The sequence below is a fragment of the Argiope bruennichi genome, chromosome 2 (assembly GCF_947563725.1).
Source record: "Argiope bruennichi chromosome 2, qqArgBrue1.1, whole genome shotgun sequence".
In the NCBI taxonomy this organism is placed as follows: Eukaryota; Metazoa; Arthropoda; class Arachnida; order Araneae; family Araneidae; genus Argiope; species Argiope bruennichi.
In genome coordinates, this window is record NC_079152.1 from 66,445,065 (window position 1) to 66,464,384 (window position 19,320).

The 19,320-nt window shown below is 26.8% G+C and overlaps 1 protein-coding gene across 2 annotated transcripts in view; it reads left to right on the top strand.

Annotated features, from left to right (window-relative positions):
* The window catches only part of LOC129961816 (agrin-like), a 675,765-nt gene that overhangs the window by 583,456 nt on the left and 72,989 nt on the right, over positions 1–19,320 (top strand). For both annotated transcript variants that reach the window (XM_056075396.1, XM_056075397.1), the window contains one exon: positions 9,371–9,622. In XM_056075396.1, coding sequence (XP_055931371.1) covers positions 9,371–9,622 — 252 coding nt within the window. The remainder of the gene's footprint in view (positions 1–9,370; positions 9,623–19,320) is intronic.

Here is a 19,320-nt window from a genome sequence, read left to right on the forward strand (position 1 = left end):
CATCACAGTAATTGAAAGACATAAGATTTATTTACTTGAATTTCACTTTAGTGTATCTTTATTTATTGAAAATAAATTCTTTATGAAAATTTCTAATCAGGTTTAAGAACTTAAATGATTTTATCACCATCGTTTTCCCTCTAGATTAATCTTAATTTTCCATTACAAATTTTACTCAATCCTCAATAATAATGGCAAATAACTTCTTTATTTATTTTATCAATCTTAACCGAAATTATAATTTGGAAGGGGCTTTTTATCCCCCAGTTCTAAAAATATATAATGTTTATTTTCACAAGCAAACAATTTTTTTTTCTATTTGTATAAGAATATTCAGTTCTATATATTTTACAAATATTTCCAGTTGCATTTGAACAGAAAGAGATAAATTCTTAATATTATTTTTACACTTAGGTGTATATTCAATAAATACACTTTTTACATTTAAAATATGTTTAATAAATTCAATAAAAAATGCAGTAACTGCTTAGCCTTTCTTGTTAAATCTGTTTTTTTTAACTAACTTGATACGAACAATAAAATTAGACAATATTCTTACTCGGTATTAATGGGAGGTTGTAAAATTGTTCATTAGTTTTTTTTTTTTTTTTTTTTGGAAAGTAATTTTGCATGCGAAATATGAGATATACTGAAGCATATATCACAACTAAGTTATTTCATTAAGAATTTCAAGGAAAGGAATCAAAAGTTAATTAGCCCACTAAAACTAATAAATTTCCTAACAGGTCTTTATTTGGTTATAGTGAATAGCACCTTATAAATATTCCTCTCATTCAGAAAGAAAAAGAATAAAAAAGGAAATAATTTTAAATTGTGATTATTAAATAAGTTAGTTGCGGAATTTTCTTTCTTTTCCTTTCTTTTTAAATCTTACTCTGTACACTTTCTTCTTCTTCTTTTAAATCAATGCCAAATATATATGATGAAGTCTTTATTAACATTTTTACATTAATTTCAGAAATCCAATTTATTAATTTCAATACAATATTTGGAAATTCTTCTTTCACAGATATCTTTGTAGAATTACAAAGAAATCTATGGAATAAATATTTAATAATTATTGCATGGACAATTTAGGATTAAAATTAATTCATACAAAGAAATTACAAAGAAATCTATGGAATAAATATTTAAACTTCTTGCATAGACAACTTAGGATTTAAATAAATTTACAGAAAGAAATTATAAAGAAATCTGCGGAATAAATATTTAATAATTATTGCATAGACAACTTAGGATTAAAATTTATTTATAGCACACTCAAATATAACATAATCTTTCAATATTAATTAAGACAGAAGTTTCACTATACCATTTTGTCAACTCTTATATTGAATAACGTATTAAAAATCTTCCTTTATTAGGATTTAAGATACTTTAAAATCCTACGGCCTTCTTAAAAACAGAAGAATCTTATGATTTTGTAGAAATTAATGTCTTGCAAGCAAACATTTTCTTTTAAGATCTATAGTAATTTAAGATGTTCTTAAAATTACTATAGAAAGTTTATTGCTTTTTAATGTTACCTTTAAACATATTTGTTTATATTATATTAAAGTAATCTATATCATATTAAAGTAATCTTTCGTAGTTCGTAACGAGGGCTAAAGTATTTTACTTAAAGATAAGATAAGCTAGGCATAGCATAACTAAATTTTATTTTAAATTTTCTTTTATACTGTTCCTTTTTTAATTTATCACTAAGTTTAACCGATACTGATGAAATTAAATTCTACGAAAAATATGTTTCGAAAATGTGATATGAATGTCAAAATTCATATCTTTAAACTTTTTGTTTAACTTCGCTTCGTTCATATTTATAAATTTCATCTTTATAATCGATTGTTCATTAAGTTCTTGAGATTTTTTCTGTAATTTTTTACAGTTATCTGTTTTAGAAAGAATTTTCTCTTTCCAGTGTAGATCACCCAGTGATCCCTCGAGTTAATTGTTCGCTTTCAGTCGTTTTGAAAATTTAATAACGATTTGTTGTTTGCCGGTATGCTGTTGATTTTTGCGAGTACTGTCTTGTGTCAGAACTCGGCTGGGTTTTTGCTACCAGTTTTTCTTTCAATAATACTTTATTCTTTTCCGAGTAGATTGGATTTCTTTCAACTTAATTGCACAAAATGATTTCCGTATGAATAACATTAATACATATTAATTAATTTATTAAAATTCCTATGTATTAATTTTAATTAATAAATACATATATCTTTTTATTATAGGCTTATCATGGACATTTTTTTCAATTTTAAAATATTAAATTGGAAAGTACTTTTCCTATTGAATGTAAATGCGAAATATGCTGAATCGTTTTACTATTCTATTATTTCTTCACAAGCAATAAATTAAATCATCAAACATGAGATAATATGAAAGGCTAGGTTATTAAAATTAACTGCAGGGTGATTAAAGAAAGTAGGATTGGTTTCAAACAAGAGAAGAAAAATCCTTATTTATTTTACAGAATTAGAAAGAAAAAAAAATGAAGAAATTGATTCAAATTCACGTTGAAAATATCAGTACAAGCAACATGAATGAATGGAAGTTAATTTATTTAATACTTCATCAATTTATTTAAAAAGAATTATAGTCATTTTTATGATTTAATTTAATAGATATAAAATAATTTTATAAATGATAAAAGCAAATGTTTTTTTTTTCTTTTTCAAAATTTGTTTTGAATGTCAGGAAATAGATTAATGATAATTTCGAATATATCTATGATCTTTCATGAAGTTATACGTGTATGAAAATAGAAAATAATTTAATGTTATAAATGCGGTCACCAGTTAAAAAAAAATCTGCTCCATGCCACATATTTATATTGTTGTTATTTTCAGATTATATCTATTGATTTTGAATAGTTTAACAGTTAATTTTAGTGCAATTTTTTATTTATTTTCGTCACTTAAAGAAGTAATTTTAGAAAAGAAATGATTCAATTTTAATCTAGAACCCTCAGTTTAAAATAAAATAAAACCTTTTATTTAATTTGACTTACTTCAATAGAGTAATAATGTAATTTTGTAATGGGGTTTTTAATTCACCAGCTAATGCAGTAGAGTTTTAAAATTTTATGCAGTTGTGTGTTCTCTATAACTATATACTATTTTTAGAATTTCAGAATTATCAGACAATCGATTAATGAATTTAATTCAATTTTTATTTCAAATAAGAGATACATAATTAGGAAAAATGGATTTTAAGTGACCTTATTGTTCATAATAAAGAATTATAAATGAAAACCTTATGATAAAATAGAAACAGAAAAGAATAAAATAAAATAAACTGATTATTTAGTTCACTTTAAAAATATTTTACAAAACCCTTTTTATTAAATAATCTTATTTATCGTTCTTACTCCTTTTCTTTTTAATTTTAATTTTTTAAATTATTTTTTGACTCGTAACTTTTTTAACTATTCAATTTTATTATTTTTCTTTCCGTAAAATTATTGAGTTGTCTGTCTGTCTAAGAAACTTGTTTTATTGTCTTTCATTCATGAATGCAGATTTACGCAGCTTTAGCTGTAAACTGAATGAGCTTTTCAGTTGTTTTGTGAGACTGAAATTTTACAATTGATTTTAAATTAACTTTTCGATTAACTAATGATAATTGACATGGCTTCATCTATCGATAATGGAAATTTTTAATCGATTGCAAAATTTGTACCGAACAGACAAATAAACAGACGAAGCAAGAAAGCGATTAATTCCATATTGTCATCCAATTCTGAGCTATATTTAGAATTACAAGTTTCAGACTCATCGCGGAGTTATTTGAAAATCGTTTGAAAATTATTCCGAACAAACAAACCTACATAAAAGAAACTCAGTTAATAAAAGCGTGTTAAAAATGAAAGTTCTAGGTTAAATAACAATTATACATTTTCTCGCAATATACCATAATTGCAATGTATTTGGTGGAATTTCTATTTACAGTATTACAAATTAATAAAATAAAAATAAAAAATTTTGTTAGCCCAGAAATGAGAAAACTTACTTAGGATATATATATTTACGGTAACCTTAACCTTATTGAAGTCTTGTTCAGTCAGTCTATTGTAACCTTAGTAAAGTAGCGGAATCCTAGAAACGGAAAACATCTCACTTGTCTAAATATCCTTTATCCTAACGTAAGGCACTTACATGGCAAAACATTTATTCTGTCAAGCGCAAAAATAAAGGGAGTAATTGAATAAATGGATACTACACTGGTTTCTCACCGGAGCCAGACAGAGCCCTCTGATATAATTAAATCACCGCAGAGTAAATAGAGGCTCCGCATTCTTTTTGCTCCAGATTTTAGTAAAAATGCTGATTGATATTTCTTTTCGTACGTGCATTGTTTGCAATGTTCCTTTCGTTGTCTAGTGATAGAGAAGAAATTTAGTTATGTTGCATTATTCGGTGTTACTATTTCTATATAAATATTCGGTGTTACTATTTATATATAAATTAAATATATGTATCTTCATTCAATTTTTTTTTGAATGAGATAATATATAGTGATTAAAAAAGAAACTGTTTTATCAAAAGAAGGAAAAGAAAATGAATTATATGAGTTAAAGGAAAAGAAAATATATTTATTTTGCAAGGGAACAATTTTCAATGGTTATATAAAAACTCTTTTCAGTAGCATTCGATAATCAGGGAGAACTCAGTGATATAATGGAAATATGATATTATGATTAATATAGTGCGAAAACTATTATTAATGATAAAAAAGTTGAAAAATATTAATATCGATATAATATGAAAATTATTATTATTAGCATAACGTGAAAATGTTATTATTCATATAATGTGAAAAATATTATGATTCATATAACGTGAAAATGTTATTATTCATATAATGTGAAAAATATTATGATTCATATAACGTGAAAATGTTATTATTCATATAATGTGAAAAATATTATGATTCATATAACGTGAAAAATATTGTTATTGATATAATGCGAAAATATTATCAATGATATAATGCGAAAAATATTATTGATATAAGGTGAAAAATATTATGATTCATTTAATGTAACGAAAATAATTATGATTGATATAACGAGAAAAGTATCATCATTGATATAATGTGAAAAATATTATGATTCATATAATGTGAATAATTATTATGATTGATAAAATGTGAAAAATATTACGGTAGATACAATGTGATTATTCAGCAGTGAATAAGATATCATCTACTTCTAAAAATAAAAAAAAAATAAAAATTACAATTTTTTTTAACATTTCGCAAGTGTTTCGAACGACACTATATCTCTGTTTGATACTAAAAGAGTTAGCAGCTATTAGTCTTATACAGTCCTAGAAATTGTCGATCTGATAAGAATGAATAATTTGTTATGTTGATTCTATCTAGCAAGGTGCTATGATATTTTTAAATCATAATATTGTTATTAATAATCTTAAAGGAGTTATGTTCCTTCAATCTGCTCATCTTATTCTAAACTAATACTTCTTAAACTCTAGTCACGACTATGAATAATTTCATGCAGAAAAATATTATAACATTTGGAAAATTCGTCACATCTTCTTTAGTATTTTTCAGCATTTTAAGTATAAATAATTGAAAAAAAAACTCTTAGGATTAAAAAAAAATGTTTTATTCTCATTGCATTATTATAAGAAACCATATTAATTTCAATTTCTTATTTTATTTTAAATTTTGGGATTACTTAAATTTTTCCCCATCGGTAAAACTTAAAACTATTGTTTTTATTGAAAAATAATTTAGAACTGGAATTGCATTGAACACAAAGCCTGTTGGGAACAAGGCTACATCTAATATTTTAGTTTGCCCATTTGACAGCAATTATATATATATATATATATATATATATATATATATATATATATATATATATATATATATATATATATATATATATATATATTGAGAAAAAATAAAGAGATGTCAGCTGATACTTTTCAATCTTATTTAATACCAACAAATTAACAAAACTCATTTTCCATTTAATCTGGAAATAGAAACGGAGCGTGCGTTACATTTTTATGCTTCGCAGTAGGATACAATTTTATGCTTCGAAACTAGCATTATCTAATGGGTTGTTGCTTACTAAAGTTTCAAAATAAAAGCGTTGAAAAATTGCTGTGGGTAATTGATAATAGATTTAAATACTTTATTTAAAACTAGCTACTGAAAAATGACTACTGAAATAATATTCTAATTTGTTAAATCAATTTAAGAACTCGTTTATGCATTATAAATTTCATATTAGTAAGCGTACCCAAAAAAATTTACTTCAATTACTTACTTTCACTTTCTACAAGCTAGAGAGATAAAAATCAATAGAATCAGAAGTGTTACATTTTTGCAATTCTCATATATTACTAAATTTTTTCAAGAATTCAATGAAGCTAAACAATTCTATAATAAATACTAGTTGTTTCTAAAATCATGGAGTAAATTTGAAGGAATTAAGGTACAAAAGGTACCAAAAGGTTATTTTAAGGAACCAAGTTATTTTAACAATCGGTCATGAGCTCAAAGGGACCACTGTATGGCTTTTTATTTGTGAATTTCGTAAAAGTAACAAATATATTCGACAAAGAGTGACATCAGAATCGACAGGGTGCTAATTTATAGAAGTGTTACACAATTGTTTGAATAACAACAACTTTATGTATAACATATTTGTTTGAATAAAACATGTATATATAACATAGTTGTGTGAATAACAAGTTCTTTAAAAACTTTTAAGTATTCCATTGGCGTGATGCTTTTACAACGTCTTACTTACATCAGTTATGTTGTGTGCGATATGTAAAGATGTTATTAAAACAACCTGTATTGTGCTATTGTGACTTTGTATTTCAAGGATATTGTGTGACAAATATTTTTCTATATAATATGTTTCTTTTACTAAATCCGTTGACAAAGAATCCCTTAGTTTGTCTTCTCCTTCTTCTCCTTTGTTCCCGATAACATGTTTAATTACAACACTAAATTGCTTTAATGAATCTGGCCTACTCTTTAAAGTTTACCCCTTGAACTGTTGTATTCCCTTACTGATCTAATTGTCCACAGGCATTAACTTCTTTATCAAAAAGAGTATAAGCATTTTAAAATTAAATTTTGCTGAGATACATAAATTATAGTTCGATGATTTCCGATGCTATCCAGAACGTTTCTTCGATACATTCAGGATTTTCTGTTTTATGACTTTCTACAGTTACAGAGGCAAGTGCATTTATAGTTACATAGATTTCTATAGTTACAGAGATAAAAGATATCTCTAGTTACAGTTCCTTTACAAATGCTTCTGTAACTGTGGAGGCATTTGCAAAGAAACATGCTTAATAGGGAAAGCTTCCTTTTTATTGATTTAAAATCTACATGCTTAAATCCATAGGTACTGTATTGCTGAAACAAATTCATTCTTTGGCTATTTGAAATATTCGAACGTAACACTATTCCATATGCAATTCTTTGAACCACAGAAATCTGACCATTTCGTAAAGTTCTTTTCAGAATACATATTTTGATATATCGCCCTCCCAGTCGTTTAGCTCAGGTACTAGAGCGAACTTCTTGTAAATTCTGGATATGTAGCCATGTAATACTAGAACAAATCTCACCTATAGTGTTATGTCGGCCTAAGTTAGAAAAATGATTGAAAATTTTATCCAAAGTGCAATACATATGTCTGTCACGTTCTAAAATATCTCTGGCACAGGCTAGAGCAAGTGGTTTTCTGAACATACTCACGTTCAGAGACATTATATTTTAAAGCTGTATGATTCTTTCTTGTATAAAAATTTAAAAAGAAAAAAAACCATCATAATTTTCAGAAATTATGTTTTAATATTTCATAAATCTAAATATCCAATTTTCTATTGCGTATTAAAATGTTTTCAAAAAACACTTTCAAATATTTTGTATTTTTTATCAATGTAATTGATAAACATCATGCGACCTGAATATGTATAAAAGAAAGGAGAAAGGTAATGGTAATTGATAAATTGATTGTTATAAGAGAAATGACCAGATGATTATAATTGATATAAATATACTTAATCAGATTTTTCATTTAATTCGTGAAATACAAATTCAAATCATTCATTTCTTTTCCACTTCATGTGAACATGAACATCTTTTACTGGAGATAAAAAGTCAATGATTATTAAAACTTTCTTGGTTTTATTTTCTGCGGCATTTTGTTAAAGTAATACTGTATAATATTGTGTCCTTTTTGGATTATGGAGAATTTGTGAATTTCAATCCACAGATTCATGAAACTGTGGATTGAAAAAAATTAACCAATAATTTTTCTTTTATGTAACTAATCTATATAGTGTGAATTCAGAATTTAATTCTTAATTTTTCTTCGGAATTTGCATTTGCTTATAAAAAAAGTCTAATTTGCAAATACCGCAAGTTTGATAAATATTGCTAAAGTTTTATCTATTTCTATAATCCTGCATTATATTGTACTTAAAGAAACTCTATTTTTTTCATTTCTTTTTTCCTTAACTTTCTAACAGGAGCACTTATGTAAAAGATATACCAAAGAAATTTCTTTTTATATCTTTTTGTCACAGGGGCTCGCTACGAATGGTTGAATTTGAAAATACATGCGGCTCCTTTTGACAAACTTTCTTCATCATTTGGAATTCGAAACATTAATATAATTCTTCATAGCTATTTGTATTTCAGAAATACTCGCGATCTTGACATAAGATTACTGCGTCTATTTAAATTTGTTGCTTTAAAAATAATATAAATGCAATCAGCAGCTACATTATTTATTCGACAAATAAAAAGAAAAGATGCTTAGAAGAAAATATCCATGGAAGCTGGCAATGCTATTGTGGAAGAATATTTTGAGAGAATAGCCCATTATAGAGCTGAAAAAAGGGCTGAAAAGAAAATGTAATAGATTTTTGGTGACATGACCAAAGTGTCATCAGTTAAATATCCTAGTTACATCAAGTCAACACGATTATAACATAATTTTAATAATTAACAAATCAAAATTTTGTATTTTATAATAATGTAAATATTAAAATTCCGCTTATATTTTATTAAAATTTATCGGAAATTGTGTGATATTTCTTGTTAATATATAAGGTGTTACTGCTGGAAGTTTAATGAAATGTACATATATAGAAACGAAGAGTATCCTAATTAGATTTAGAAAGTTGAATTCTGCTTAGTTTTAGTTTAGTTCAGCTGGTCATACAAGAAAATTTGTTTATATTTATAAAAATTTATTTCGTTCATGCTTTTAATATCAACAACACCTATCAACAAGCAGATCTCAATTCCCCGAAGTAAATTTTTAATAATTGATACTTTTTTTCAGTGTCAATCTCCAAGGCAGTGTCCGGTACTTGTTCTGATATGCGGTGCCTTCATGGAGCCTCATGTCAGGAGAAGGACGGCCTTGCCCAATGCACGTGCAACATCCACTGTTCTCCAGCAGAAAACAAAGACACCGTTTGTGGCACAGACGGAAATACTTACGGCTCTGAATGCCAATTGCTTCAGTTCAGCTGCAGATATCAGAAGCCAATAGCGGTGGCGTCAAATGGACCCTGCAAACGAGGAGGACAATGTAAGTCAATACGAATATTATTTCCATTATGGTATTGTGTATCACAGCGGAATGATTGTTGCAATACAATGACTTGTCATTCGATAAAATCTGATGAACAAAATCAATGATGGAAATGCTAATTTAATTAAATAATATGAGTGGTTATGTAAAATATAATAAGACACAGTGGGTTTTTTGCTGGTAGATTTTCCTGGTAGATTTGCTGGTAGATTTTGCTGGTAGATTTGCTGATATATTAGTACTTTTTTACTGTAAATGCAGCTATATAGGGATTCGAATGCGTTAGTACCAAGCAAGGAATCACTTGAATTTTATGATAATCAAGAAATGAATGTACTTTTGATTCTAAAGATATCCAAATAACCATTGTCACGATTCACTTATCATTGCTATTCACAATTATAAAAGACTTTATCAGTGATAAATATACTTTGGTTGATCAAGAAAATATTCGGTGTTAGAGGAACAACAGCCAATTTTACATGTTGGAAATTCTTAGTGGTTTCTATCTGTTATATCATTCTGTTTTAAAATGCCATGTCTGTCGCGTGCTTTGACATAAATGATGACACTTTACTTGACAACAGAAGCTTATTATGTCTTGAGGATATATGTAAATAAATTCCTATTTAAATTTAAGCTCATTTCTCGGAGTTCCCATCTGAGCCCCTACCAACACACACTTTTACCGGTATAAGCCACAAACTCCCGCGTAACTGTTTCTCTCTCTTCACTTCATCTCCTTCCAACAGTAGAACCGGAACAACTACATAGAGGTTAGATGCATGACATGGTCATAATAAGATGATCAGACAATATAAAATCCCTTCATATAAATGTTAAAGTATTTTTTTACAAATATTGATTCTGAATTGTTTCTTTGGAATTGTAAATTTTCGAAATATTTGAGGAGGAAGAACTTTTGCTTCAAAATTTTTCTTCACATTTTTTTAATACTTATATCATTGCAAAGACAAAAGTTAGTTCAGTACAATCTTCAAATTATATCTTTCAAGAACTCAAGATTAAAACTTTTTGAAATTGTTAGTTACTATTAGTAACTATTAATTAACTTAAATGAGGAAAAAAAATATTTTGTGTTTTGTACATTTTTTACAAATATATACATATGTATTTTATAAATAAAACTGTATAGAGATAAGACAGTATATACATGTAAACTATTGAAATTATAAGATAACTTTAATTCTTAATGACTTTTAAATTTCCGTTTTTGAAGATTTCTCTGAAGTGCAAACGGAATTTTAACAATTTAAGAAGATTTTTTAACATAAACTGAAGAATTTTTCTTTATGAAACATGCTGCTCAAAACTTATACAAAAATTTGGAAAATCAGAAATGTACCTTTTGTTTTGTAAAACTCCACAAAAATTGTCTGCTGTCTCTCTTTGGGGAAACGGAGGGCGAGTATATTGAAAAGATACTCATCTATCTTCCGGCCCGAAACATTGTATAAGAACATGTACATTTATTCAACTCAAGGACCCCCCCCCCTTCATTCTACTGTCAGAAAAATATTCACAATAATTCTTCAAAAAATAAATGGCCACAATTCAAATACAAAATCATATCATTTATCAAAACCTAAAATAACACTTCTTTTCAATCCTTACTACGATTAAATATCAAAAACTTTCACGAAGAAATAGAATAAATGCCCGAATAAAAGAAAAATCTATAATTTCTTTCAAATCCTGATGCATGTCCAGTCATATCAAAAATATATCATCGACTTATTGGAGAAAAACGAAAAAGTTCCTTTTGCTATCCGATTCCTTCAGATAGGAATCTGTTCAGCAAGGAGACGTAGAATCGACATCAGGAAAAAAAAAAATTCCACTCAATCACTCGATCTTGTTGTATTCGGAGCAGGGCCGCATCAATCTTTGCAGTATCGAGTGTTCTATTATCCTTTGATACATAATAGATAGGACAGTGCCTTATCCTGAGCACTTGGTAACTCTTTCAAAGAGTAATGGCTTGAGTCTGGAAGAAAAGAGATTCTCTGCCCACCTATAAAATATAGAGAGATTCGCTCAACTTTTCTGGAATTAAATTAAGAAATAGTTTGCCATGAGAAGTTCGAGATCGGCACTGTTGACACAGTTTAAATGACTTCTTTCAATTAAATAGATGCCCGTGTTTCTTAAGATGTAGATATGTTATATTTATTAAAGAAGAAATTAGGGAATTATTCTTTTGATAAACAAAGAAAAAGTGATACTGACTGACTAAACCTTTTATTGCTCATTAAAATGTATTTCTATTAAAAATGATAAAACATATAAAATTTAAAACGTGTATCGTCCACCTATTAAAAATAAATTTATGCATTTCAGAAGAATATTATTCTTTATAAAATTAAAATTTAAAACAATCGAAGAAATGTTTTTAAAACATAAAATCCATCAAGATTTTTTGCTATTCAAGAATTAGCTTTTCAATTCTTTTTTTAATACTAGGTTTACGGGACTCGAGATTTTGATGCATTTCAATTTTTTTTTTTTATGAAAATTACAAAAACCGTTCGCATTTTTATTTTATCTCTTGTACTGATTTTTATTCGTTGAACGAGGTTAATATATATCGCAGTATATTTTCTTCAAAAGTTTTGAAATATTTAAATTATCTGTGTGGTATACCTATATCTACGGATATGCGTCAATTTGACGCGATCTTAATGTGAATAAAATTTTTAATGTTAGTTTTACCCATGCAAAAATTACAACAATAATAAATATTAATACACCGACTATACCTCAATCCCGTTATCTCAAATGAAACAAGCCCAATAAGCAACAGTAGAAAGAACGGAACGCAGAATGTGAATTGTGAAATGTGCGAATTGTGTATGCAGAGTCCAAAAACGTTTTGAAAGTTGTAGTTGCTGTTAGTCCGAGTATTGAAAAATGAAATACGATTTTTTGAATTAGTAATATTATTGTGAAACTCAATATTATAGTACGTTGACAAAAAATTCTGCTTAATCATCGAAATATGTCTAGAAGAGGAAAGAAAAACGCAGTCAGTATCATCATCGATCTTAATGTGAATAAAATTCTTAATGTTAGTTTTACCCATGCAAAAATTACAACAATAATAAATATTAATACACCGACTATACCTCAATCCCGTTATCTCAAATGAAACACGCCCAATAAGCAACAGTAGAAAGAACGGAACGCAGAATGTGAATTGTGAAATGTGTGAATTGTGTATGCAGAGTCCGAAAACGTTTTGAAAGTTGTAGTTGCTGTTAGTTCGAGTATTGAAAAATGAAATACGATTTTTTGAATTAGTAATATTATTGTGAAACTCAATATTATAGTACGTTGACAAAAAATTCTGCTTAATCATCGAAATATGTCTAGAAGAGGAAAGAAAAACGCAGTCAGTATCATATATATGTATTTGTTCATGCATCAAAGTGACGCATGTTCGTAGAGTAGGTATATAAGAAATGTCCGTAAATCTAGTGTTAAAGTCCTCACTAATCCTTAGCTTTAAAATTATTGTTTCTTTTAAAAAATTACAAAAAAAGTCTTCAAAAATTCCTTTATTGAGTTTCAGCTATAGTCGTAAGTTTTGAAGCTTTTACATTAATTGCGTTCATTGTACAATAATACATTTTAAAATGAAACACATAAGACGTGATTTTACGATGGCGTTAAAAACAAGAAAACTTAACTTTTTTCAAAAATGGGTTAAAAATATTATTTGGGCTTGTTTCTTGAAAGAAAAATTGTTGTCATCTTTCAGATAGATGTTAGGTGCATAGAATTGAAGTAAGAATAAAAATAATATTGTTCGAAGAGCACAGGATATTTTGCTTAGATTAAAAAAAAAAAAATTGTGAAAGTAGAATTTTGGCAGAAAGTATATAAAACATCGTCAACGTACAATACTTGGTTTTTCAAAATATTTCATTAGAAAAAGGGCAAATATCTTTAAATATAAATAAGAATTTTTAATGGAATTATATGAAATTTCACCAGTATGGTTGTCCTGATCAAGATTCGATAATAATTTTTCAAATATTACGAAAAACAGAGTCATCCATTGATATACGAAGAATTCCAAATAATATTTACTGGAATCATATGGTATTGCAGAAATGTCTGATTATGTAGCTGCCCTGATCGCCATACATGACTCTTATTCATTTTTCATATATGTTCATTAAAAAGAATTGGAGTATGGGATCATTGGCTTTAAACAAGCAGACTTCTTTGTCGTCTGTAAGATGCGGCTATTTTCTTCGATTTTATACCAAATGTGTGAATGCTAGAGCATTCATACATTGTGCAATTTTCAGATAACAACAATCTATCATATGCAAATATCACTATCATCTTCTTTATTAGATTCATATATTTTATTTTGAAACTTTGGATGCAAATGGCATGTCTCATAGAAAAATGATTCTCAAGTCACTTTATATTCTTGGCACGAGAATTCTCGTCCTACACATCTGCATTGATTTGCTTGTAAAACACCCTATATGTATTATGAAAAATTATACATTGATATAATATATGTCAATAATTTTTTTTAACTTAGCGCCTGAAAAAAAAAGTTATATTCTTAGAATTATTCCTTAAAGTTATTATTCCTTAGAAATTCTTAGAATTATTCCTTAAAGTTATTATTCCTTAGAAATTCTTAGAATTATTCCTTAAAGTTATTATTCCTTAGAAATTCTTAGAATTGTTCCTTAAAGTTATTATTCCTTAGAAAGAAAAAGAGTTAATATTTTTCTAGGAAAATCACTTCCCAAAATTTCTGTTAAAATTCTGAAAGCTCCCCTTTAATTTATTCGCCTTACGTTTTTTCTCACACAATATCATATCAATAGAAATTTTAATTAATTATTAAAAATAAAGAATATAATGTTTCTTCTAGAAATTCAAATTTCTATGAAACTTTACTTTTCATAATCTCTCTACATTTTTCATTTCAATAATTAAAGGAAATATTAGAATATTTCTTTAATTCAGGCTTACGCATACAGTAATTTTAGAACTCTTGCAGAATTTTTGTGGTGATTTTTTTTTTCATTGAAGTTTAGACATTCGAAAGATAGTATTAGTGCAATTTCTTATTTACTTTTTCTTAGGAATGAATTTTTGTATTGTCCTTATTTTTTACAATGCTGCTGTATAGAATTTCAATAATAAAAATATAGCTAAGTTAATAGGATGTATTTCTCATATTTAATCATTAAAAAATTTTGAACATCAATCATTTTATCCATTACAAGATTATATTTTATGTTCATATTACTAAACAAGATTTTTAAACCTGATAATTTTTACGCTTATTATAAAATATAACTTATTCATTTATTTAGAGACTACAAGCTTCATTTTAGATACGGAATGTGATACTCTAGAGTCTGTTTTTTAAAAAAATGTGGGAAAAGACAACTGAATTATCAAAGAAAAATTAAATTTTCTATGACTAATAAATTAAATTTTTCTGAATAATTCTCAGATGTATTTGAATTTCTTTAATAATTTAATAAAGAAAACATATTAATAATTTGCAGTAATATTATTATTATTTTTAAATGATAGATTTCTATCAAAATTTAAGTGTTTTTAAGCAAACGTAATATAAGAAATAGTCATTTTTTCATCAAACATTATTATGCTATTGAGTAAGCAATTTTTTAACGTTACGTAATTTTATTACAGAAAATTTCTTAAGATATTCTTAATATGTATTAAAATATTCGATAAAAAATAAAATAAAATGTTTTTCGACTGCCGTATAGCCAATCATATACCCTCAAATATATAATTCATTTCTTTCAGTAAATATAAAATATCGGATGAGAAACTTCTCAATCTAACCCGCAGGTCTTAAGTTAAATCTACATTGAACTACTTTATCTCTCAACCGAACGGGCCCAGGAGTATTTTCGATGCTCCAAGATTTTCTCTATCCGAAATGCTCAGTGAATTGGAAATATTTTCGGTTGACAGATAAAGTCTTGGAGCATCTATGGCCCGAGGAAAGAGTTTTGAATCGAGTCCCGGAACTGACAGGAAAATCCTTACGTCTACATTTCAATCTTAACACTGGAAAAACGAATGGATTCAGCTATGTTGTTCGCGCTTAGCTTGAAGTGCTGCTTTACGAAAGAGGTATAAAAATTGCTGTACATCGAGGGAATAAGCAGGAAGATTACGGCACTCTATACAACTCTCTAGTGTTCTTATGTAATAAAAAAACTAGTATAGTAGATGACATTTATTTTAACTGTCGGCTCATAGATCTCATTGTGTATGTATTGAGTCTATTCAAGTTATGCATCGAACTTGATGCATCCAAAATAGAAGTTGAAAAAATATTCTTCTAATATAATACAAAGGCTTCCCGAAACGGTAACCTTTGTATTATATTAGAAGAATGCTGTTATGCTTAACCTTAGAAAGTTGTGCATGTTACATGAAACACCATCTCTGATACCTACTCACATTCAAGAATTTAAATTAAGCCATCAAACTGATCTGGCATTCGTTAAAAATTTGACATTTTTGGGCGTAAGTTGATATATATATTTACAGAAATATCTCAATTTGTTAATCACTACTGAATATTGTATTTTAAATATTTTGAATAACCGTTTAAAAAAGCGTTTTAAAATTGATTTTTAAATGTTCATTGTAAAGAATATGTTTTTATCGAAATGATTTAAACTATTGACTTTTTTGGGGGGTATAATTACTAAACTAGTTTGGTGATACATTGCTTACTCCCTTAATATTTAAAAAAAGCGCTGGCAGTTTTGAACCTAAATTGTAATTCTAGTGCACAATTTTAAAAAGAAAAATAAGAAAATATACTTAGTTTTGACGCTTTTATTATTCAATTTCAAAAATTGTAATTTTTAAAATGATTTTCTTATACTTTTTCATGCTAATAACTCAGAAAATAGTAAATTTTTAAGAGGAAATATTCGTTGTTGCTTGTTGACAAACGGTTTTTATTATAAAAGGATTATAGTTTCTCTTTCTAACTTTAAAACTTTAAATTGCCTTTGTAGCAACATGTGATAGTTCTGATTTAAACAGTTCTACTCGTTACAAAATTTAAAGCAAACATCTAAATCAAAGTAAAATACTTTTATTTGTAATTTTATTAGATTTTTTCAACAATAAATGTTTCAATTTCAAATAAGTGAATTGACAATTCATTAGACATGACATTCGTGAGGATGCATGTGTTTACTGAGTGCAGAAAGCGAAAAAATATTTCTGTGTGTTATTTACTACATTTCACTGTCTTAAATGTACTAATTAGCTCATTGTTTTGAGCGATATCCTTATATATATCACGAAATATTATCAATAATTTTTCGTTTAGGATGCAAATTTATGTTTTTGTTATCTTTTCTTTTATAATTAAAAGCTATTATTGATTTTTCTTATATATATTCGCCAAAAGTATAAAAGCATGTCATAATTTGACCTTTTTAAGAAGGTTTATTACAAAGCATTAAATTTATATTACACTAACTTAAAAAACATTAATTAAACGAGTTTGATGTTCATAGTAGATTGAATTTGTTCATCCAGTTGGGAAAAAAATTCAAATGATCCTTGAAATTGCCGGATGAACATATCATTACAAATATTTAAGATAGGTTTCCTTATGAAAATACTCAATTTTCTTCTTATTAGATTCTTAGACTCTAATTGTCGTCCATAGGTATTTCTATTCATTATTTGACTCACAAATTTTGAAAGCTCAAAATTCAGCATACATCATGAATTTTAACTCAAAAATTCAGCATACATCATGAATTTTGACTCAAAAATTCAGCATACATCATGAAGCATGATATAATTTATTTTCAATTTGAGAAAAATGTAGGTGAATAAATACTTGCTCATTATAGTGCATGTAAGAAATTGCATTCAATTATTAGAATAATTTTTGCTAAACATTTTTTTTTGTATATTTGTTATATGATATTAGTTAACTAAAATTTCAGTTGATAAGCCGCTTTTGACGATTATATTAATCACTTGGATTATTAATTTTTTGTAGTTAAACAATTAATATGAAAATGCAGCTGTAAAAATATTTAAGGAAGCTGTCTGAAATATTCGTACGACAGGTTGTTTATTTTTTATTATTGCTATTTGATATATAAGAAAGAATTTTGTGCCGTACATGTTAGTTATTTATGTATTTATAAATAATTAATATATTAGATATAAACTGAATTCTACACATGAATTTTATATCTGTCTGCCCCAGTTATTGATAGTCAGAGTAGTTGATATAATATATTACTCGAATATCTTGAAAAATTCGTAATCTAACGTTAGAAAGTTTTAATGTCCTTTATGGCATATCTCATAACTTATTGTGATTTTTTTGGAATGGAAAAACCTGGTGACCTATCATCTGGCATCAGATTTCAGAAGAAAATGCCTTTTGATGGAAAAAAAATTTAAAATAATAAATGCAGAAATCCAATTATTTTTGTGAGCAAAATTACTCTGAAGTTATTTCCAGGTTAAAATTGTACTCTTAATTAAAATGACGCTCAGAACAATCTCTAATGACAAGTATTAGTTAGCAGTCTGAACGGAATTTCATGCATTGTATCATTTTTAATGTATCTACTATATTATATAGCATTATCTTATACTAGCAGCATAAATATTATATAATTTTTGCATAGCATTACTAACAATATATTACAATAATAATATGCTAATAATATGATAATGCAACCAGATATTGCATTAGCATATTGTTAGGTTTCTTGTCGCTACAAAATAAACATACAAATTCAATTTTTTCATAATCCTATGCTTTATTAGGAAATATCGATAATTTTATTCAATAATTGAATGATCATTGCTCAATAAGAAGCACTATCTAACTCATTTTCCCAAATTTTTGTAAAAAGAGAAAAATACTGAAATATTCGCATCGCGTGAAGAATAATTTAAATATTTCCCGCATCTGGTAAAAAAATGAAACCACATTTTCAAATGTATTTGAATGTATAGCCAGATGTTCGAATGGCGATCCATGGCCAAATCTGTCCTTTAGGTCAAGAAATCCAAACCCCCACACCAGTGAAACCAGATGTGCATAAAATTTTGAAATATTTGTTATAATTTGAGAAAAATCTTTTTTTTTTCCTTCTAAAATTTCAAAGATTGACATAATTAGTGATATTTGTTAATTGAATTTAGTAAGTTTTCCATTAATGCAATTTTGAATGTCAAAGCTATAACGACTTTAAACATTCTGCATATTCTGTACATTTTCGGAAGCAAAAGTACTTTATTTATATAAATATTTTAAAATAAAATAATATTTTAAATATTTTATTATAAATTGGTATTTCCAACGTATAAATTTTGGAAATTCTTTTTCAGTGAAAGTTATATTTTAATTCGTTTACCCTTATAAAATATAATATTGGGTAGCAGAAATTTTATTGCCGGAAAAGTGACGGAACCTCTCACATTAAAAAAAAATAATGATAAAAAATAAAGAATTTGCTACAAATTTTCATTTTTTCTTTTATTCACTAACAACAATTTTCATTCCTTATAGTATTTGTATTTCTTATCTCTTTGCTTCAAAACACACCAAAAAAAATATTGAAACAAATATTTGCCGTTCAAGAAAACAAAAA